This window comes from Columba livia, chromosome 1 (genome assembly GCF_036013475.1).
Source record: "Columba livia isolate bColLiv1 breed racing homer chromosome 1, bColLiv1.pat.W.v2, whole genome shotgun sequence".
NCBI lineage: Eukaryota > Metazoa > Chordata > Aves > Columbiformes > Columbidae > Columba > Columba livia.
This window is the reverse complement of record NC_088602.1, coordinates 56,424,199-56,447,390: the sequence shown is the minus strand read 5'-3', so window position 1 is coordinate 56,447,390 and position 23,192 is coordinate 56,424,199. Positions and strand designations below refer to the sequence as shown.

The window sequence follows — 23,192 nt, the reverse complement described above, 5'->3', positions numbered from 1 at the left end:
GGGGCATCAACCACCTCTCTGGGCAACCTGGGCCAGTGTTTCACCACCCTCATTGTAAAAAATTTCCTTCTCATGTCTAACCAGAATCACGCCCAAGAAATGGTCTGTATTGCAAGGAACAGAAGAGGAATGTATGGACATTTTTACAAGATTACAGTCTCCACATTACCTGAGGATAAAAACCCAATTTCTCTCTCAAAGAAGCCTCTGTCTGCCAAGTCATCCCCCCCACTACTCTGTTCCCCGCCTTTCCCTTCCCATCCAGCAGCTCTCCCCACTGAGATTTCCTCCCAGAGGTTGTAAATAAAACTTTCCAGACACTAAAGCTCTGCCCCAAGCAGTGCATATCAAAGTGCCCCCAGCTGAAAACCACAACCATGTGAAGTCCAAGGCAGTAGCAGCGAGCATGGAAAAGTTGCCCTTTGCCCATGCAGCCAGCACGCAGCATCCCAGTCCAAACAGTTCACGCTGTGCTGCTTCACACAACCCCAGAAATGTCAAAGCCAGATGAATTTGCGCTGCTGGCAGCAACGACGTGGTATTCCATAATTATCTCTAGAAGAATTCTTGCTTTCCATGTTATTCTCTAACTCTCTGGTATTGCCTGGATGCTTTTTTTTGTGCCTCTACATTTGATTTAATCTAATGGATTTCAGCAGTTTGGTACCTTTCCGATTTACTGCCAAGATAAGTATTAAGTACATCATTACAGACTGCTATTTCTAAACAGAAATTGCTTTTCTGATCTCAAGGCTACAATACAGGTTGGCTGGAATACCTGTTGCAAATTTCTTATTTATTAGCTAGCTACTCAAAGGCTGACCCCAAGCCTACTGAAGTCATGGTGAAGTGCTTCCACTGACTTTGTGAACTTCAGCTAACATTTAGTGCAGTTGTTCATTGAACAGTCAGGTCCTTATTTCCTAAAAGCTGATCCCCTAGCCCCTCTTCAGCACAGCCAGCACTGTCTGCTTGCGCAGCATCTCATCACATCAGCCACATGCAAAGCATCAGGAACATTCCCCTTCATTGGCTTTGGCCACAGACTGGTCTGAGGCTTTTTTTAACAGTTTGAGGGCTTTCAAATTGTACTCTGCATGGAATCACAGAATCATTTTGGCTGGAAGAGACCCTCAAGATCATTAAGTCCAACCATAACCTAATTCTGGCACTAAACTATGTCCTAAGAACCTCATCTACACATCTTTTAAACCCCTCCAGGGATGGTGACTCCACCACTTCCCTGGGCAGCCTGTTCCAATGCCTGACAACCCTGTATGTGAATAAATTTTTCCTAATATCCAATCTGAACCTTCCCCGGTGCAACTTTAGACCATTTCCTCTTGTCTTCTTGGCCGGGTGACAAAGAGGGAGAGAAGGGGGTTCCCCAAAAGCAACAGCCTCTCTCCAGCTGCTGCCTGAGCTGAATTGTACCAGAGGCCTCAGCCCGAGACAGAGATAACCTGTGCTGCAGGCTGATGTGCACTGCTGAAAGAAACAAAACCCTATGAAAATCCAGAAATGCAATGGCTGGGTATTGCTCCTTATTTTGACTCTTCTACCTGCTTTTGTTATTTATTTCCATGCAAATGCAGCCTCTTGCAAAAAAGGTGATCTTCCCACTGGGAATGGTGCATACACGTGTAGGATGCGTTGTGGAGCAGAGGGAGAGGGACAGGGATGTCTGAAGCCAGGCATGGGGGAATGTGGTGGCTTCACATCTCCTGAACCTCATTCTCCACACCACCCCAGCTCTCTGCCGCAACTCCGGAGGAACCCCAACACTATGCTGCCCTCTTCCCCAGTTCTTCAACATACGAATCTCAAGTAAACAAGAAGAAAAGAAACCCCAAGAAAAGAGCATCCAAATACAAAGAATATTAAAATAAAAACCAAACACCAGACCCATCAGATGGTGTCTTACTGTTTTAACAGCTCAAAGCAGAGCAGCAGAGAAGGGAGCTCTCCCTGTGGTGTGTTTTTGAATAACAACACTCAGCGTGCTGGTGGGGGGAAGAAGCTGCTCATTTGTTGCGCATCGATGACTAAATTGTTCTTCTTACTTCTGTTTTTCATGGGTCACTGTTTGAACATGGCATCTCTCTGCCAATGACAATGGATAGAGCTCAGGGACGAGACTCTTAGAAATTTTCATCAGGAGCTGATTTATGACCTCCAGCTCCATAGAAGATGTAGGAGCTGCTTTTCCCCTATATAATGTGCCCTCACTCCACTGACATTGTGCAGGGAGGTCTAAAGTCACTGAATAGTGACTGAATAGTCACATGCTGAATAGTGGAGATATTATTCTATACGTTTTCTCCAAATAGTTCCTTCCTTTTTACCGTAATGCAAGTGTGCTACTGAAAGCAAAGAGGACAAGACCAACTTTTATACCTGATAAGGAAAATCAGACACTACCTTACATATAACTAAAAACTGCCACCAGCTTGACTTACTGGGACTATGCAAACAGCTATGTTGGATTTTCAAATTACATAAACTTCTAAGTGTCCATCATTGAAAAATGAATGAAAAGAAGTTAGCCTATACTATACTCAGTCACCCAGGAATGCCAGTAGAAGGAACAAGGAATAGAAATGTGATGGGGACGGTGGGAAGGCAAAGAGGGAGAAAAAAGATATCGAGATTTTTTGTTTTCCTCAGGTAAACATAAAAAACTTTGATTGCAGCCCTTCAATTGTAGTTAAAAAAAAATAAAAAAATATGAGTTGCAGAGAATTATATTTATGGTGTGTGACCTTCTGTTATGTGCTGAGGAACAGCATCTCCCTCCTGGATACTATAGATTGCCTTGAACACTTAGAACTTTAGTTAATAAAGTCAAAAGTGTCTAATATTAAGAAATACCTTAAACATACCCCATTACAACTGCCTTTTAAAGAAGAACACCACCCTTTAACTGGAAGAGTTGATAAAAGCAAGACACCCTTTCTCTTGCTCACTCCCTGCTATTACACAGTGCCTCTCATTGCCCTGCCCATTCCAGCTGATGCTGCAGCTGTCCTTTCAGCAGTAAGCGGGGCATGAAAAGCTGCTCAGAGCCTAAGAATGTCCTGTTGAAGCCACCAGAGCTTCCCAGGGTCCCACCAAGCCTCAGGGGACTGTGGACACGTTTAAAGACTTTGGGCTGGCTCTTTCTGTTGTGGGAGAGGCCCAATCTACAGCAAGAGTGTGTCAGTAACGCTTTCAAACAGTAAGAGAACAAAGCAAGTAGCATCATCGCATGGAAAGACACTGAAAATACAACAACACTTCATACCTTGCCGTGGCACCTCCTCAGAGACGACCCTGGGCACATCCCATCAGGAGAGCCAAAGAGATGAATGTATCATGGCTCTGGTTGTGACTACTGGATTCTAGACAAGCTGTCTCTCTCCCACCATTTCAAATTTATTTGGGTATTGCATGGCTCTAATCCCCCGAAGCACCCAAAAATGGCTTCAGCAATGCAAATTGGCCTCTCAAAAGTGAGGCCAATGCACTGGGACCAGGCTCCTCTTCATGTCTTTCTTTCAGCATCCACACTGAGTGTCTCTGAGGTTCATACTACAATACATACTCCATTTATGTACGTAGGACAATGACACTTTTGAAATCGTCCTCTTCATCCCTCTTCACCAAGGATGCAGAACCAGCTGAACAGTCAGCACTCGTGCATGTAAGAAGGCAGATAAGGATTGCTGCCTTGTTTATATAAACTGTTTATTAGGCTGTTCTTCCTGACCGCAAGTACTACTTCCCAAACAAAAAATGGTTAATAAATCAACGTTTAGCTCATCTTCCTACAACTCCCTGAGTGCTCTTTATTAAAGGTTTTCAAACTGGCTTCTATGAATCCTGATTCAGCCTTCTCCTTTCATATGCTAAGATTTAAGAGCTTTTTTTCCTTTTTGCAAATTACCAGCCGCACTTTTCTCAGCCACATCTGGTAGTACCACGTAGCAGCTTTCCTCAGAAGTGCCTGTGAAATGGGAGCCAAATTACTGGCTTCCCTGGCAGAAGATGAGTCTGCCTGCATTTCTGGAAAGTATGTAATACTTCTTCTTCCTAGCACATGGATAAGGCCCAAAATGCAGATTCACACTACTTGATAGGGCTTCCTAGGGCAGAAATGGCTATCCTGGCCTGTCCTGGCACCGGTCTCTGCAGAGCATAGTGGTTGACCAAGGGAGGAAACTTATGGTTCTCCATTTGCTACCTTCTGTCAGAATTTACAGAAACCAGTTTGGACACTTGTAATACGAACATGTAAAGGGGTGTGGGAAGATGAGCTCAGTTTTTTTGGCTGGAACATGGTGGTTGTGGCCCAAATGAACAGCCTTTTAAACAGCTTAGATAAATGAAGGACCCAAACCAAACTGACATCTCAGATTCAACTGGCCAGATGCTAACAAAGCAACTCCTCTGCCTGCACTGCCCACACCTCTTACTCCTTGCCTCCCAGGCCCTGGGAAACAGGAGTCAGCTTTAAGTCACCAAGATACGCCTCCCATATCTCCTCCCAGCAAAAAGGGTTGGGAACTCCTGATCTCGCACCCAAAGCCTTGCTGAGGAGCAACCTGGATGAGCCCTGCAAACCAGGACCAGGGCGCTAGATGCACCTCTACTGGTACTTCCTAAGAGGACAGAGAGCCTGACGTGCACTGTCCCCTCTCCAACCTTAGGCAGCTTCTTTCCCTTTCTTCCTCCCTTGCTGTCTGTCTGCCTCCACTAAAGGTCATCCTCTCGCTCCTCAAACCACAGGGCCTCTAGTGGGGTATTTTCATTTGGTGGCAGGAACACAGTCAGTCTTGTGAACAGAGGGCTCAGCTCAGTCAGGTCAAACAGTGGGATTCACGGGTTGCTTCGTAGACCCAGCAACATCACAGGCTGGGCAGAAAGACCGACCAGAGCATGGTATAGAAACACAGAATCATAGAATGCCCTGAGTTGGAAGGGACACTCAAGGAACATTGGGTCCAAGTCCTGTCCCTGCACAGGACAACCCCACAGTTCACACCATGTGTCTGAGGGCTTGTCCAGTCTCTTCTTGAACACTGTCAGGCTTGGGGCCGTGACACCTCCCTGGGGAGCCTGTTCCAGTGCTGCACCACCCTCTGGGGGAAGAACCTGCTCCTAATGTCCAAACTAAACCTCCCCTGGCACATGGTATGACTGATCTTAGGGTGCTGTGCAATAAAAACACCGTGAAGCTGCTCAGTTTCATAGCCAGAAAGAAACTCTGGCTGTGAAAAATGCAGCAGCTTCCTATATCCTGCAGTTGGCTATTGGTGTCAGCATCAATTCACGTCTTGTTAAAGACTTTCTCACTGTGCACTAGACACTGAGATCTGCCACTCTTACGAAATGCAGCACTGAAGAGAAAAATGGGTAAATTGTGTGAAGAAACAAATAAGACCTGCCAGAATCTATAACTGGGTCAAAAGGATACCAGCCCTTAAGATGTTCATTAACAAACAGCCTGTCTCTGATGGCAGATTCAAACAGCTCAGAAGCCTTCAAGCAAGCCAGAAATGATTTTAAAAATGTGCACAACCTGAGCTTCTTTGAGCCAAATACTAAAAGTTTTTAGATGTTTTAACAAATTAAAAGCACTGAGCCATCTAACAATTGTTATGCGCGAACCTCCCCTGGCCTTGCTCTCCTCACAGCTCTTTTGCAGAGCATCAGGTTCAACACGATCCAACTCTTATGAGACCAGGGAATAGCTTCCCATAAGAGCTTCCAACACGCAGCACGAAGGTTTGAAACAAACCTTAGACAAACACACTGATATCTAGGCAGAGTGAGCAGACTGAACTGTTCTTTAAGTTGATAAAACCCAGCATCCTACTCACAGATGACTGGTTGTAGGTGGCTCTTGCTCTCAGACAAGCTCCCAGAACACACCTGGGTATCTAGGGGCTTCCAGTAGCTTGATGAAGTCCACTAACCTTCCACTCAAAGGCCCCAAAGGCCCCTTTTTTCTGTAGGACACACCACCCTCTGATGAATGCAGAGCACGCTTATGTCTCAGGACAAGCATCCCACCTTCCTCCCCCCTCCACCTGCCTGGAAATGTGAAAAAGCTGAGACAGAAGAGTCAGATTCAAATAAGTTGGCTTGAATCCTGCCTGCTGCAGTATCAGTGGCACAGTCCGGCCCATGAGGAGACACACAGCTGGTGCAGGGGCTGAGCAGTGCTCTGCTCCATGGCGGGGAGCACAGCCCACTGGCTTCCAACCACCCAGGGCCAAAGACAGAAGTATCATCATATAATAATAGAATAGTTTGGGTTGGAAGTGATCTTCAAAGCCCATCTGGTCCACCCCCACTGCAATGAGCTGGAACATCTTCAACTAGATCAGGTTGCTCAGAGCCCCGTCCAGCCTGGCCTGGAATGTCTCCAGGAATGGGACATCTACCACCTCTCTGGGCAACCTGGGCCAGTGTTTCACCACTCTCACTGTGAAAAAATTTCTTCCTCATGTCTAGCCTCAATCTCCCCTCCTTTAGTTTAAAACCATTACTCCTTGTCCTATCACAACAGGCCCTGCTAAAAAGTCTGTCCCCATCTTTCTCACAGGCCCCTTTTTTAGTACTGAAAGGCCACAATAAGGTCTCCTTGAAGACTTCTCCAGGTTGAAAAACCCCAACTCTCTCAGCCTGTCCTCACAGCAGAGCTGTTCCAGCCCTCTGGTCATTTCTGTGGCCTCCTCTGGCCCCTCTCCAACAGGTCCATGTCTTTCCTGTACTGAGGGCTCCAGAGCTGGACACAGGACTCCAGGGGGGTCTCACCAGAGCGGAGCAGAGGGGCAGAATCGTCTCCCTTGACCTGCTGGCCATGCTGCTTTTGATGCGGCCCAGGATACAACTGGCCTTCTGGGCTGCAAGTGCACATTGCCAGCTCAGGCACAATCTTTCATCCACCAGTACCCCCAAGTCCTTCTCCGCAGGGCTGCTCTCAATCCCTTCATCCCCCAACCTGTATTGATACCAGAGATTCCCCTGACCCACATGCAAGACCTTGCATTTGGCAGTAGCATTGAGCTAAGTTATCCTGACCACGCTGCTGAAGAAATTCCCTACTCATTGCCACCAGCTTCTTCTATATGCTGAGGGGCTTTTTGGTTTTGACAGTCACTGTTTAATTAAACAGTAATCCCTATAGGATAGAGTTTATTGCTTGCAGCTTATCTTGGCATCTGTGGCTTTATTATAAAACCAGCAACACCTTCAAAACAACACCTGCCAGAAAAGCTGCCTCCCTTCCTAAGGCACGAATTCAAATCTTCCAGAACCTGAAAAACAAACACTTTCTACACCACTGGTATTATGATAGGTAAACCCATGCTGTTGGTTGCAAACTATATGCAGACCAGGGGCAGGAACATGATCACGTTTCTGTCAAATGAATCAGAGCAACCAACAGAGAATTCACAGTGACTTTACACTAAGTGGAAGGACATGCAATAGCTGAGCTGACAAATTCAGAATGAGGTGCCCTACTGGGGCACAGTTACCTCAGCAGAATATTTTTGAACAAATTGGGATTGCAAAGTAACTTTGTAGCAGATCAGTTCTTTATATCATGTAGTAGCTGCAGTTTAAATACAATATACCGCTCTGTAAAACTGTAGCCTCCAACACAAGCTAAAACTGGAAAACAAAAGGCTCACTCAGCTCTAGAAAAAAAAAATCTAACTTGGAGAAACAAAATAAGATCCTGGGAAGTCTAAAAGCCTAAAAATTCTTTTTGTCTTCTAACATAACTCCCCTTACTTAGTACAACACTACCTTTCCACAGCCTGCTGTTATTGCAGCATCATCCAAGTTTTGAAAAACAACACCTGAACAAGAGGTTGCCATCTACCTGTAATGTCACCAGTAAGCAGGGGGACATGGGGGGAACCTCCATCTCAACATGTGCCCTAGGATTTAGCACCCACCGAGCTCACCAGATTAGAGCAGAACTTGGCCCTTTATTAGATGCATAAATTTTCCTTTTCTCACCATGCACCCTTCACCCTAACTAGTTGGGGATTAGTCCCATCCTACACCATGACTGAAAAAACAATCACTATTTTATAACATTCAAAAGAACCTTCTTGGAGCACCTGCAATAAATTCTCCTTACTGGAAAGCAATTAACACCAGTAAAAATCCTGACTGGATTAAAACAGTAGTGCCCAATGAAAAAAAAGGAGATACAGGCAGAATTGCTGTGCAGCACATTGCCTTGGGAATAACCTTATGTGAACCATAAGCCACAGAGTCCTGGGTGAAGACGTCAGCTCTAAAAGGCAGCGTGACATTTCCCTCCCCCCAGAAAATATTCGCTAATTCTGGAACTGAGCAGGCTGGGTTTGGATAGCATTAGTCTGCAATGTGTTGTGCTCTCATTCAATGACCTCGCTCATCAAGTCACAAGAACTAAGCTCACGCACTCTAAGACAATGTTTTGCTTTTGTTTTGATTCATTAGTTAAAAGAGGCATTCAACTGATTAGCACTCATCTGGCCTGTCTGCTCTGCTCTACTCTCCATTGTCACTTTTCTAACCAAAAAGGAAAAGCTGGGCTCCTAGCGCTCAAGATTACCAAAAAATGCCTACACAGAGCATGAAAATCTAGTCCAGACAGCTCTAATCGGAGCAAGGGGAGGGCTTCAGAGTGCTGCCTCTGCTCGGATATCAGCGGTCAAACAAACGGAGTTAAGAGTCCTACCAGGGAAGAATTACTCACTTCAGAGTTATTTCACAAAAATGTCACTATTATGCTAATGACGGATGATTTTTAAGCCCAGTGTCCTCTTCCAACAGTCTCTCAGTTTGTAGAGTGCACTGCAGACCCTGAGAATGCCAAAGCTGCGGTGCTACAGCATGAGAAGCTGGTTTCTGAAATGCCCCCCAGCCTACACCTGTTCGACAGAAACAGGACTTGGTTCATTGCTGTTTCCTCTTTACTACTGATAAGCCTTGCTTGCAATGTGTTTTTCAGAAGAGCTGCCATATAGAAACACTGACATTTGGCAAGAGACAGCTTCATCCAGAATTATTACCTCATTTGCATATGTCTGTACCTGACTTGAGATATTTGAACAACAGAGTTTGGTGAGTAAACACGAACAAAGTATGATTCAATATGCCTAGTCTGTTAACAGTCAACATCTGTGACTTTCACAAATGAATCACTACAGTAGATCACAAAGAGTTAGAAAAAAGGAAATGCAAAAATGCTAAACTGCATGAAATAACACAGCTAAATAACAAACAACAATCTTACCACAGAGCAAGTCTCTGCTCAATTTCCTTGAGAAAACCAGTGTGAAACTTGTGCAAAGGTTCGAAGTTGGAGAAAATTAGATTTTTCAGTGCTTCAGGCATGCAGTCCTCTTTATTCACTGCACTCTGAAACCACTACAAAGAACAAAGAAGCAAAATCATCAGGAGTGGAATGCAGCAGGTATGATCATTTGCTGTCTTTGTACAATGAACCCAAATAAACCAAACCCAGGCAAGGACCTTATTTAGCTGGCACTAGGAATACAACCCAGGCTAGCCCTGACACTCCTATATGCTGAACTGGTGCTTTTATCAGCAGTCAGGCCTTGCCTAGCTAAAAAAGAAACTCCCTTCCCCTTTGCCACCACTGATCAAATCTTCAAAATTATTCTCTAGCCAGAACTGGTTGGGGGTCAATACAAAGTGAATTTGCAACCGTTGTAGGTACAAGAGAAAGAGTATTACAATACTTGCAAACATTCCAGTAAAAACCAAACCAAACCAAAAAAACCCTGCATTTTCTTTTGTTGAATTCTGTCTGAAATCCCTTTGATGGGAGCTGGTACAGTAAACTCTCAAGCCCATATTGTTGTGTGCAGATAGACAACATCATGTGCTTTGCAATGTGAACAAGTAGAGGGATGGTACTTTGCACTTCCAGGACAAGACGATAGTAGCAGAAAATAGAAGGGTCAGTGTCAAACACTGTTAAGACTGCAATAGGCTCCTGCTTCATTTTGCTCCATATTCTCTTTATTTCACCCTAATAGACCTATGTGTGACGTAAAGCCATGGGACTAGGCTTGACACAGTGGCACAGACTATTATCTTTGACATGGTGACACTACTTCCTTCTTACTGCCCTGAGGGGTCCCAGCTACCTATGATCATGTTCCAGCAGTGCCTAGAAGGTTGCTGGGACCATAGAAGGTTGTTACAGAAGTCTTGATTGACAGTGCATCAGCTTGAGCTCACCCAGATCTGGGATAAAAAGAGACCCCTCTCAAGCCTCCCTCTACCCAGCTTTATTTCTGCACTGAGCACAGCTAAGGTTGAAGAACTGCACACCTCCCAAGTCTCAAAATTAATGTCTGACACTCAACCCTCCTACCTTTTCCAATGACACTGGCTACCTGTTCACTCTCAGTGGCTTCCTGTGCCAGACATCTGTGGGGCACAGCTGATGAGCCTGATGATTAGCTTAGAGCCAGTTGTATGCCTATTGCGACACAGCAAATTCAAATTTGCCTACCACAAGAATAAAGGCCAGGGTAGCTCTGAAGAGCTAAAACTTTCTGTTTCGGCAGCCACTGAGTGAAATAGAAGATGAAAACAGCATATCTGCCGTTGAGACTGCAGCAACCACCACCATCCCACAGAACCTGGTCTCTTCCCTTGTTGGCCTGGCCTCCCCAGAAAGCCAGCATAAGAAGGTGGTGGAACCATAGCCATCTTAGAATCACAGAACCATTTTGGTTGGAAGAGACCCTCAAGATAATTGAGTCCAACCATAACCTAACTCTGGTACTAAGCCATGTCCCTAAGAACCTCATCTGCACATCTTTTAAACACCTCCAGGGATGGTGACTCCACCACTTCCCTGGGCAGCCTGTTCCAATGCCTGACAACCCTGTATGTGAATACATTTTTCCTAATATCCAATCTGAACCTCCCCTGGTGCAATTTAAGGCCATTTCCTCTTGCTGCCTGTAAGGACCATTCTGTTCCAGCCAACATTTGCCCTAAGTTGGCGTCAGAACAACTGCGTCTGCCATGTAGGCTCCTGGAACAGATGAGAAGCTGGGGAGGTGTCTCTCCCTGATTCCCAGCTTGTAACAACAGACTCTTCCCAGCAGCATGTCCTCCTTACCACAGCACTTGATGCAGGAGGTAGCAATGGACCTCACCGAGTTTCACACACTGGGTGACTGAAGAGATGGGAGGCCTGGAGCTGGCAGCACTGCTAGAATACTGTGAGAGGTTTTGGATCCAGTGCCTTTTTACAGACAATTGTCATTTAAGGTCAAATCCTGCACACATTATTCTTGGAAGTTAAACAAGATCATTGGTGCTCGTGCAAAAAAAGGCACATATTTGCCGTGGTGATTTTAACAATCAAACTCTGTTGAGATGCTACAGATTAATGACTCGTTTAACAGACCATTTCACTTTCTGAAAAATCAGAATAATTCAAAGAGGTACTCCACATTTCATGTTAAAAGGAGGGCATTCAATCCAGGAGAAAACATTTATATGTCTCCCTCGGGAGCTACTTCAGTTTTAAGAGAAGCCACTGAAAGCCCACAGGCATTTTTAGTAATTACAACCACAAAGTATGAGAGCAAGAAAAAATAACTGAACTGTGTCCCAAGTCCCTCAACCTGATATAGTTTCGTAGTGCATGTTACTAACCACAAGTGCAAATCTGCACTTTCTGCTTTTTGTATTATTTCCTCCCTAGAGCTGTACTCCTGTGCACTGCAGAACATACTTACAGTGCAGAATATAAAAGTAACATGAAAGAGTTAAGATGTTAAATGGAGCAGACAAAATACTACTGCTGTCTAGAGCTTCACATGTTTATGAGTAATGCTCAAGTAAACATACCGATGTGATGACTTCAAGGTCCTTCAGGTATGTTCGTTCTGTGGTTGCTACTTCTTTCGCAATGAAGTAAGCTTTCTCACTTGGGAATTTCTGCAAATTGCAAACACATTAGGTTTTCATCTGCTTTTATGGAGCTGCTTTCTGTAGGAAAAAAACTGCAGACAACCATCACCAAGAGAGTTACAAACTAGTGACCCTTGCTTGTGGTTACTGACTCATGCCTGAACATTCCTAAGCCTTGCAAACAATCCGTCCTTGCAAACGCAACAGAACAAGCACTTTCTGTGGGTTCTTGAGAGACTTTTATTTTTCCTGCCAAGGTGATTTTTACGGCTTTGGGGCACTGATATTCCTTTCAGTTTATTCTGCGTATCTGGAGCAGGACATATTCTGAAGTTCACAAAGAAATCCCTTGCAGCCTAGATAACCATATGACAAAATGACAAATTACTATCTGATTATTATAAGTTTCATCATCAGGGTAGGAATCCACAGCAAAAATACTCTCTCAAAAAAAAAAACAAAACAAAAACAACAAAACCAACAACAATAACAACAAACCAACATAAAATCAAATCTGTAAGATTTTCCCAGTGTGGCCAGACAACCTAACAGTGGGAAAGGGGAAGGATTTTTGGATAGGCTACAGATTTCAAATTTCAGGGAAAAAAACCTCACAACAAATCTTCCTGTGTTAACCAGGAGGCCAAAGTGGTTGTGACCTCTTAATTCTGAAGAGCCAAAAGATTCTTAACTGATCTTGCTCTGTGTTGCTCAGGAAGCAAAAGGGAAGAGCAAAACATCCATAGATCTTTTGCTTCTACATTTCCTTCCTGAAGATCAAGGATACAGAGGATGCACTAGAAAGGGATGCAAGGAGAGACTGTGTGGGCATTTCCCAGTCAGTAAACAACCCCAGGGGAACCATCATCAGCTGGTAAAAGCTACAGCCGTCACTGGCTGCTGTAACTCAGACTGACAGAGAATCGTGAGTCTATTAACTGATTCTTGGCTTTTCTTCTTCTCAAATTTCTCTCATGTATCTTGCTAACTATGCACAGTGGGAAGAGAGATCCTCCTTACACATGCTCCCACTTTCCAGCAAAGCCATCTGAGTTCCTCCAAGCTCAGGAGAAAAAGCAGGCAACAGAAGGACATGAGCAACCCCCCCTCGCCCTGCAGCACAGGAGATACGAGCCAGCAGACACCCAGAACACCCTGGCTCAGACAGAATCACTTCTGTGTTCAAAAAGCAGTTTTGGATGTGATGCTCCCTTATGGCTTTGCTGTAATGGCAGGGCTGAGCCAAATATTCCCAGCTGAATGCTGGAGGCTGTGGCTCAAAGAGAGCATTTTCTACGCCCACAACCAAACACTCTCAGTGGTGCTCCCAGCAGAGACAGCCTGGAGAGCTTGGGCTGGACACTTCTGCACAGGCTCAGAGCTGTTCCTTTTCCTTCTGTTGCCTGGAAGTTTTCCCTGCAATAAGGGACTGGAGTTCACTGTTCTGTTACAACAAAATACCTAACTCCAGTCCTTAAAGATAAGCTAGATTTATAGGAGATGCTGTCAAAAAAAGCTCTTAAGGTTGCAACCTACAGGTCTAGCCCAGATTTATCCCACATTAACCTTAGGGACATAGAGCTACCTGTCTTCTCTCTGCTGCTCAAAGAGGAGCTGGTGCCACTAACTCCTGCACCTCTGTTCAGGAGGATGAATCCAGGGCACAGAGCCTGCAGCTACAGCAGTTCTCTGGTTCTGGCCTGAGCTGCTCCAAACTGTGAGCTTGGCTTTGGGAGACCAGGGATGCTCTTGGATGCACTGTGACCAAGGAAAGCAGATACCAAGTGACCAAACTCAAGTTATCTATGTGGGTCTGTGATGGGGAAGCTGCAGGGAGTCTAAATATTAATTTTGACAAACCGCAGTAGTTGCAACACATAGAATCATAGAATAGTTTGGGTTGGAAAGGACCTTCACAGGTCACCTAGTCCAGCCCCCTGCAATGAGCATCTTCAACTAGATCAGGTTGCTCAGAGCCCCATCCAGCCTGGACCTGAATGTCTCCAGGGACGGGGCATCTACCACCTCTCTCGGCAACCTGTGCCAGTGTTTTACCACCTTCATTGTAAACACAACGTGGAAAAGAGAGCCCAGGTCAACTGTCTCTGCCTTACCTTTCTTTTGACCTCTTCTTCATCATCAGTCCTGATGCACGATGGGTCATTCAGCAAAGGGCTGATCAAGGGAGATGACTGTTTGGCATCAGGGCTCAAGTTTGGAGATAAAGACATGTTTGCCACCGATGGTCCTCCTTGGGAATTGATGGAAAGCTCTGAAAGGTGAGGGCTGCCAGTCAGAGAACCTGCTAAAAAAAATGTAAAAGAAAAATCAGTTAGGACAGGGTCTCTCTAGAAAGCACCAAAAAGCGTTACAAGCTTAAGCTGCAGCATGTGAAATTACACTACAAGACACAGCCATCGGGGTCCTCAAACTAGTCCAAATGTATTTGAAGCCAGAGGAACTCCATCCACTTGCATTAACCAAGGGACTGGAGCATTCTTTTAGCTGATGAAACTGGCTGAAATTAGTGTCTCTGTAGGGAAGGGATCAAGGCATATATGACTGAGCTGCAATATTTACTACTAAACATCAAATTAATACAAAATTTTTCACCATTGTAACCCACTCTATGAAAGAGAATAAATACAACAATAAGGGAGTCACCCTAGGAGTGCCATTCTTTGTAGCAAAGTAGAAACTCAAAGACTCAAATCAATACTTCATAGGGAACTACAGGACACAAGTTAGAACAAATTTATCTAGTGGAAGTCTAGAGAAAAAGAAACTATGACTTTCTACAGCAGTAATGCTGCTAAGACCAGTCAGATCCAACACAAAGGGAGAAAACTACTAGTTCCCCAGTTTCTACACACAACACAAGTATGTATATTATACCTTGTAGGTCTTTCCATGCTCCTCTGATTGTTTGGGATGGAAATGCTAGCATTACATTTACATAAGAAAAGCAATATTTTTAATGCACAAAGCATGACAACTTTAGATTATCACAGGTATAAAGTCCCATTTAATTCTGGATTAGAAATATTAATTAGACAATTAATTACACTCCCATGGATTCATATACACTACATTAAATATTACTGAAATTAGCATTTTGTCTTCTGGGAGGCAGCCAGACTACTGACTGCACATAGGAAAGAGCTTGCCAAAAATGCCCAGCATTCTCCCAGTTACCCCCTCCTTCAAACCTCTGAAAATCTCAACCTGTTTTAGAAGATGGATCCGTCATGTGGAAGAACATTTACAGTCTGTACCTTTTTGGCATCATACATTAAAATCCAACAAAAAACGTGACAAGCCCTCAATTACCACAGCTAATAGGCTGTGTAGAATTAAATGTAAAACATACACATCACTGTATATCATTAAGGTCAAATACATTTTGCTATTATGTGTTTATGTCCTCCCTAGATTATGATAGGTAAGTGTTCCTTTTGCTACAACACAGTTGAGATACTCCAGTAAACAGAGGTATCAATAAATATAATTAGGCCAAGTAGTAAAACCTATTTATTTTCTGGAAGAACTCAAGATTTAGTGCTAGAACACGAATGTTTTCCAATTCCAAACCAGTTCATGTTTATGTCATTCCTTTGAAAAGAGAAGGAAAAAAAACAATACAGTTATCAGTTTAAGTAATCATGACAGTTATGTAGCCTATTATAAATCAAAGTCAAAGCAGTATTTGTCTGAAATAAAGGTCTGTATTATTACAGCTAGCAAGAAAGGATTTAGCAACAGTTTCACACTAAATCAATGTTCAGTGAAATTTGAGAAAATGCCACAGCTTGTTACACAAATGTCAATTTTATTGACACTAGCACACAACTGCATACAGTGTTTTCAAAAGAAATGGAATTCATCATTGAGAAATAGTGAAACAGATTAATAGCAAGGTTGTAAGGTTAAAAGTACTTAACTCTACATTACAAAAGAAATAAGAAAAGTGATATTGCCTCAAATGTGGAAACAAATTCTGGCACTATGACTGTCATATGACAGTGAATAAATGATTTGCACCTCTGTGAGAAGTTCACAGGCATTATAGTCTAGAAGTTAAATAGCACCTATCTGTGATAGATATAGATATATAGACATATCTACCTACCTATTTATAATCCTAGATCTAACTTCTGATGTACTTGAATTTTTATTAGTACAGCTCAAATATTTCAAACTATAAAATATCAAATGGACAATGAACTAAAAAGACTTCCTAACCCACGCTTGGAAGACACGACTTGGGAAAAGTATTATGGAAAGTATCACAAAAAATGTGCCTGGTGGCTCACAGCATATATACCCCATTGATTAAAGACTTGCACATCAATACATCACTGACATTTTCCAAGCTATTTTGCAGCAGGTTGAAATGCTACATTCTCCTTTTTGGTGTCAATATGGACATGAGCAGTGACCAAATCCAACCACCACCACCTAAAAGCAAGAGTTCAGTTAGACCCCATCCACCAATATGCTGAACAGGTGAAAGTTAAAGCTAGGTATAATAAAGTGGCTATATTATAAAACAGGCCTCAAAATGCTGTTAGCACATTCTGGGGCCTAATTACAACCAAGACAGCCATAAAGATCAACACATTGGATATTGTTCTGGTAAAGGTGGGAAACAAACTCATTCTGCTTTGAGAAAGTAAGTAATGAAGAAACGAAAATGGGTGATCTTCTCTCCCCCATCACCAATCAGTCACGACATGTGTCACACTGATGGGTCACGGCAATGCTGCAAAGATGGAGGTGAACAACAAATAACCTGCACTAACCTAAAGGTTTTTTCTCACTGTTCCATCTGACCTCCTGCCACAGAAGAGCATATTAACACAGGCTCTACTCATCAACTACATACTGCAGAATATAAACAGAAGCAGAAGGGAGAAGACCAATTTTATTTACAAGGTACTGAAATTCCTCACATTTTACCCTAAAGGATTCATTGATTGACAGGCAATTATTAACGTGTCAGCTGCCAGATATCACTGCATGGGAGGCCTAAATTTAAGGCTTGCAGCTGCTAACATGGAACTGTCTTTGCTCGTACTTCAAGTGATTTTTACTTTGATTCAGACTTAGGCCATCTTTCAAATATAACGGAGCCACCCATATACAAACAAAGAGACAGGTACAATACGATATTTATCTAAAGATTGCTTAAACACATGCTATAATTGAGTCAGAATTAAACATGTGCTTCATTTTTTTCTTTTTTTCTGAGCTTGGTTTTAAGAACAGAAACAAACACTGGTTTATGACAGTGGCAAATAATAAGAATGCACTGTACCACGGTATGCCAGATTAGCCCAGCAATGCCAGAATACCTGGAGTGGTTCTTAGCTCCACTGAGCTAGTTAACTCTCCAGACATGGGGGAAAGGTGCTGCAGTAGGGAAGGTGACAGAAAAACTAAGCCTTGACTGAAAGCTAACTTGGAAAAAAAAAAGCCTATGAAATGAAAATGGCATTTTACACAGCCACAGGACATGAATGTATGGGTTATCGCCCTAGCTTTACACGTGTCTCATATCACTCCCCATCAACATACATGTTCCATATGCTAAGTAAAATGAAGCCAGTGGCTAAAATCAAATATTTAATAGCTGTAACTCTGTCAAAACACACGTCACAGTTGCTTGGAGCAGTGTGGCAGTGGAAATGCAAAGGAGTGTCACAAGCTAGGGATGACCAGCCAGAGAGGGTCAGGCTGGGCTGGCTGTGTGCCATCCCACCAGCAGCACCAACTTTAGGCTCCCATCACACACAGATGTTAAACCACAGGGACTGGTGCTGAGGTTGGTGTCTATGGAGACCTGGGCTGGCTGAGCGTTGAAAGACACCCAGCACCAGAGGGAAAAAAGTTCAAATCACTACTTCTCAGTTGATGAAGGAAGTCCCTCCCAGAAGTTCATTCAAGCCACAGGTGAGCTGAACTGCCCGCTGCCTCTTTCTTTGTTGACTACAGAGACAGCATGAGATGATCTAAAATCCTTAGTTTGACATTTTAACCTAATAAGGGAGGACTCTCATTTTTGTGAGGAAAATAAATGGGACTCAATGTATCCTGAAGATACTTCTCCTCTACTCCTTTTCTCCTGGAACTCCTGAGTAATTAAATCCTGCCATTCAGTGTTCCTACATCTGCTCCAAAATAAAAAAATTCCAATCCCTACACACTGTGTTTTAACTGGAAGGAAGAGTAGAGCAGTGGTGAGATGCTCCTGGGTATGTGCCTCCTCTGTGAAGCACCAAGAAGTAAAAATGAGTCAGTTATGGAAACTAAGAGGAAACATCAACCATTACCGAAGGTGACTGAAGTTTTGCTGAAAAACTGCATGCACAGCTACAGTGCTCACTCTAACTCAGCTGTTAAGGGTTCTACTGTTCTCAAGGTTTATAATCAGAAAAGAAAATCCGTTGAGAGCCAGAAAAGCACATTTCTCAATACCTGGAACATTGCAGGGGTTATTCTCTCTTAGGCCTGCTGTGCAGTCAGGGAAAGCTGGTGATGTCCAGATGCCAGTAACTCTGCTTTGAAGGGTAGATGAGTGTTTTCTAAACTCCAGCCTCACAGATGAAAACCAAGCTGTTGTCCCTTTGTCCTTTGCATTACTGAGCATACACTTAGGAAGGCTCTTGAATGAGAAAATATCTGACAGAGCTGTCACTGCTTTGGCCACACAGGTCTAGCTTAATCTTCCATAGTCACAGTGGTTGCATACCTCTAAATTCTACCTAAAAGTTTTGGTAAGAGAAAGACACAGTACAAAATGACATGGGGGACAGATAGCACCAGATGAAGTGGCAGGAGTTTTTGTATGCACTTCACCGATGACTGAAGTACCTTGTATTGGAGAAGAGCTTAATAAGGGTGTCCACCCTTCCTCTCCCCAGCTGTGAACCAGGCACAGCTGCACTGCTAAACTAACAGAGTTATGGCCTGAAGATTCTGCACTGTTCTCCCTCAACACATTAATGAAATCCCACTCACTTCCACAGAAGCTTGAGAGGGACCACTTCATCAAGCTGCACTTTCCCATTAAATAAAACAAGTTGGAGTGTTGGATACGGTTTGTTAGAATTAAAGATCTTGAAAAGTAGTCATACATCAGTCAGAAATTTATGTACAAACATCCCTAAATGCAGTACCAAAGAATTTCAGGAGGAACAGAAAGAAAAAACAGCCCAGGAAGAGATCTGATGTCACACATAACCAATAACCCTGCCTGGCTTGAAGAGAAACATGACAGGAAGAAAGGTTCACTTTGACTTCAGAGCTTCAAAGTGCATGCCCATGGCAGGGATTTGGGAGAAAGGTGCACCTTCTCAATGAACCAATTTCCTCCTATTTAGGACAAAGCATCAGCCAGCAAATGGACAGAACAATTAAACCAATGACAGTTTTACAGCAAAATACCAGTTAGAATGAGTAAAAGCCTTCAGTACAGGTAAAACTAAAAATAATAATAATTAAAAAAATTAATTCCATGCATACACAGTTAAATGGCTTGACATGCTTACAGTCCCATCAAGCTTGGTGTTGGTTTAGTAGCCAGCAACCTGCCCAGCTGGTAAAAGTCCATGCTTTGTTGGTATACAGCAGTATTAGACAGTGGTGAGTGCGAAATTAGACAGTAACTGCTGGTGGCCTACATCAGGGTATATTTACATCTTAAGAACAAAGCCCATTACAGTCTGGGAAGAATACAAGGTCACTGGGCATCAGCCCTTTGTCTAGCCTTGATCTTTCCAGACAGAAATAGAGCAACCTATAGAAGGATTCCCTCCTATATCCAGGGTTAGGGGTTGGTTTGCTTTTGTTCGTCTGTCTTTAAACCAACATGACACAGTGTTGCAACAGAATTGGAAATGTTCGGCCCCCATGTAAGCTTGTAGCACAGATACTGTCCATTTAAACATGACATCTCCCCGAGACTGCAGTGATCCTGCTGACGAGCTATGGCAGGTGGCCTCAATCAGATCATCATTGGGTGCAGCCCTCATTAGGAAATGAAGGGCAATTTGATCGTGCTCAATGGAGCCCAAACACCCTGGGACAAAGACCTTCTTCCCCCTCGCCCTCCACTCTTCTGCTCCTCAACATGGTGTGGTTGTTCAACTTGAGATTCACAACCTGGTGTTGGGTTTTCCCCAGTCCTGAGGTAAGGAGTGCTCTATGAGACAGGATCACTGTAATAAGAGGAATTAGGTACTCCCGATACAAATAGGTATTTCTGCAGTAAAAGGACATTGAGACAGTGCTCCAAACAATGCAAGGAACAGAAGATACACCATGCTTTGAGGATAGACAGAACATTGAAAAGGCTTTTTCACCCAGAGAGGTACATGCTGACAAAACAGTGCATACAATGAAACGAAAAAAAAATGTTTCTCTTTAAACGGTATTAAACAAATGACAAAAATGAGAATGAAGTTCCAGCATTTTCAGTTTAAAAAATTAATTTGGACTATCGAGATTTATTTAAAAAATTTATGCATGTGCACACAGAGAAATCAGGAAAGGGCTGAATAGGTGAAACACTGCCAAGCTTATGAACTTTTGTTAGTGGGTCCAGGTGAGTTTTTTAGCAGGAAAGGGGAAAAATAAGGATTCAGCTAATCAAAGATTTTTAAGTGCCTCATGGAAGAGCAACAGGCATGAGCTCTAACATCCACTGAACTACACAGAGAGACCTACCTCTGATCTTGCTGTAAACCATCAAAGGCAAAAACCTGTCTTCTTCTCAAAACAGGATTTGCAGCATTTTAAAGAAAGAACCTAATCTAATTTTAACAAGCTTGAAAGCTCTTGAATCAGAAAGCATACATTTTCCTTCAGCCTTCCATATTCAATCAGTGACAGCTGTATCTTTACTGGCTTTAGAGTTAATTTTTTATCAGGAGGAACTGTGGATTTTTATGGTTGTCAGGGCCCAAAACGTAAAAAAAAAAAAAAAAAAAAAAAATCAATAAAGATTACACCTTAAAACTCAAATCATTCTAGAGCAAACTTAGCATTTACCACCATGCAATGCAAATCTATGATCCTAAGGTCTTCACCCCCTTTACTGCAGTAACACCACCATTATTTACATACATACTTGAGGAAAAACATGCCTGTTCATCACAGCTCAGCCAGGCACACAGACTTTCCAGATCTCGTAACATTTAAAAGAAAGTGCTCGCTGCTTTTAATAACAAACAACGTAAGACAAGTTTATTCTACATACCCTTTATAGACCACAGATTTATAAGACAAAAATCCTCTAAAGAACTGCTATTTGTCACCCACACTACGCTTTTTATTCATATGATATTTTTGATTTTTAAGAAGTTCTGTATTTTGAAATATCAATGGCACCACACAGCCTAACCGTAGGGAGGAATGCAGAAGATGCCTTTGATCAGAATCCACATGTTGCAAAAGAATAATTTCCCTTATAAGTAAGTAAATAAAATCTGTGCCCCTGTCTAGGAGTATTTCAGCAACTATAGAAATTTATAGAAATTACTAAAATTGAAGAGGAAAGATTTAGTTAATTTTAATTTCCTTCCTCTCCAGAACCTGACAGCACAGGCAAAATTTTTTCCTAATGTAGTTTGACTAAAACCAGTCTGCTGCTACCCACACTGGAGAAAAATCACACATCAGTCTAATCTTTGGGATCTCCTGATGTCAACACTGTGCATCAGCCACTTACAATCAGAAACCCCCAAACCATCATCAAGTAGGAGTCACCAACAAACAGCTGGGTTTCTGACAAAAGGACTCTTCTCCTACCACTTGTGTCTGACGGCAGAAGAAAAGGTGTATATATTAAAAATTAAAATATTAAAAATTGTTCCAAAAGACTCTATTTCCCTCCTATATTTAGGGACCCTCTTGTTTGGTACGGAGAAGAGGATTGATCCCCTAAATGAAGAGAAAAGAGATGTGCTAAAATCTACAGAAGCTGCCTTGAGAAACCACACTGTTCAGAGAGAAAAGCATCATTGGAAGACTAAATGGGGCTTTGGCTTCCTTCACTTTATACACATCTGAACACGGAACCTCTTTCTTTCACACTTACTGCCCCTGCCAGCTGGTAACAACCATGTTGCTGAATGAGGTGGATCTCCAGTGCTCTATGTCCTCGTGCACAAAGGTGACACCCAACTCCTTCACACATGTATGGAAGCCAGGAAAAACTAGATTGTTACTTTGTTTTTCATTGGTAGAAGTTAAATGGCAGCAATTAAAATTTCATTCTAAACTCACCTCTGACAGCAGTCTAATGCTTCTTTATTAAAAATAAGACTAGTTAAACAAAGATGGTATTTGACAATTTACAGGTCAGACATCCTGTATTCTTTTGAAGAACTATTCTGGAAATAGCCAAAATTCATGCTAATCACCTTTAAATCATACTTATGAGATCTGATCATTGGTTTTCAACATCCAAAATCAGGTCTGCTTCATCAGTTCAACTGATCAACAACTACTCTTGGTCTCAGGATACCCTAAAAAACTACTGGGACTTTAAACTCCCTGGAAAAGAGTGGAGAGCATACTGTGCCAAAGGGATCTGTGAATAAATAAGGACAGACATTTTCAGCAGGCTTAAAAGATTTCCTATTCTTCTCTTTTCTTTTGTCTTTTCAACCCTGGAGCCCATCCCCCCGAAGAAATTTCTAGTTGACGATGGAGACTCTGCATGTGTGTGAGTTTATCGTGCGACAGAAGACAACAGAATTTTAAACATCTCTGCTTCTTAGTCAAGAAAAGGAGGAGCTATGAGCAGCTTTATAGATCTGTCTGCCCCATTTTGCATTTGACTTTCTCTGGTCACCACCAAGTAATTGTATGTACAGACAGAGAGTCCAGAGAGGAACTTCTGGCATGAATGCTATTGCTTCAGGATGACTACAGCTGCTGTAACTAATAAAAGCTGCTCCACAAACACCTGTGCAAACAGAAACCAGCCCTACAAATATTCAAGGGGGAAAATACAGGTCCTGAAGCAGTTTGGTCTAAGAATATTGGTCCCATTTAGTGAACTAAGTCACAAACCATTGTTTTTTCACCCTTTGCTGGGTTCTAATGATTATGTTCAGCATTGCCAATGCTGTTCTGTCAATAAAATTCTGTCTAAATTTGCATGCCCTTTAATCACGAAGCAAACTGGTAGATTGATTTAATTTTTCAAATTATTAACATGAAACTTGTTA

At 42.8% G+C, this 23,192-nt stretch overlaps 1 protein-coding gene across 4 annotated transcripts in view; it reads right to left on the bottom strand.

The window, feature by feature from the left end:
• Positions 1 to 23,192, bottom strand: part of FARP1 (FERM, ARH/RhoGEF and pleckstrin domain protein 1) — a 225,339-nt gene that overhangs the window by 20,718 nt on the left and 181,429 nt on the right. For 2 of the 4 annotated variants that reach the window (XM_065057309.1, XM_065057321.1), the window contains exons 14-16: positions 14,070 to 14,260; positions 11,893 to 11,982; positions 9,287 to 9,420 (exon numbers count right to left, since the gene is read on the bottom strand). In XM_065057309.1, coding sequence (XP_064913381.1) covers positions 9,287 to 9,420; positions 11,893 to 11,982; positions 14,070 to 14,260 — 415 coding nt within the window. The remainder of the gene's footprint in view (positions 1 to 9,286; positions 9,421 to 11,892; positions 11,983 to 14,069; positions 14,261 to 23,192) is intronic. The other 2 variants (XM_065057313.1, XM_065057329.1) reach the window with 1 other exon arrangement.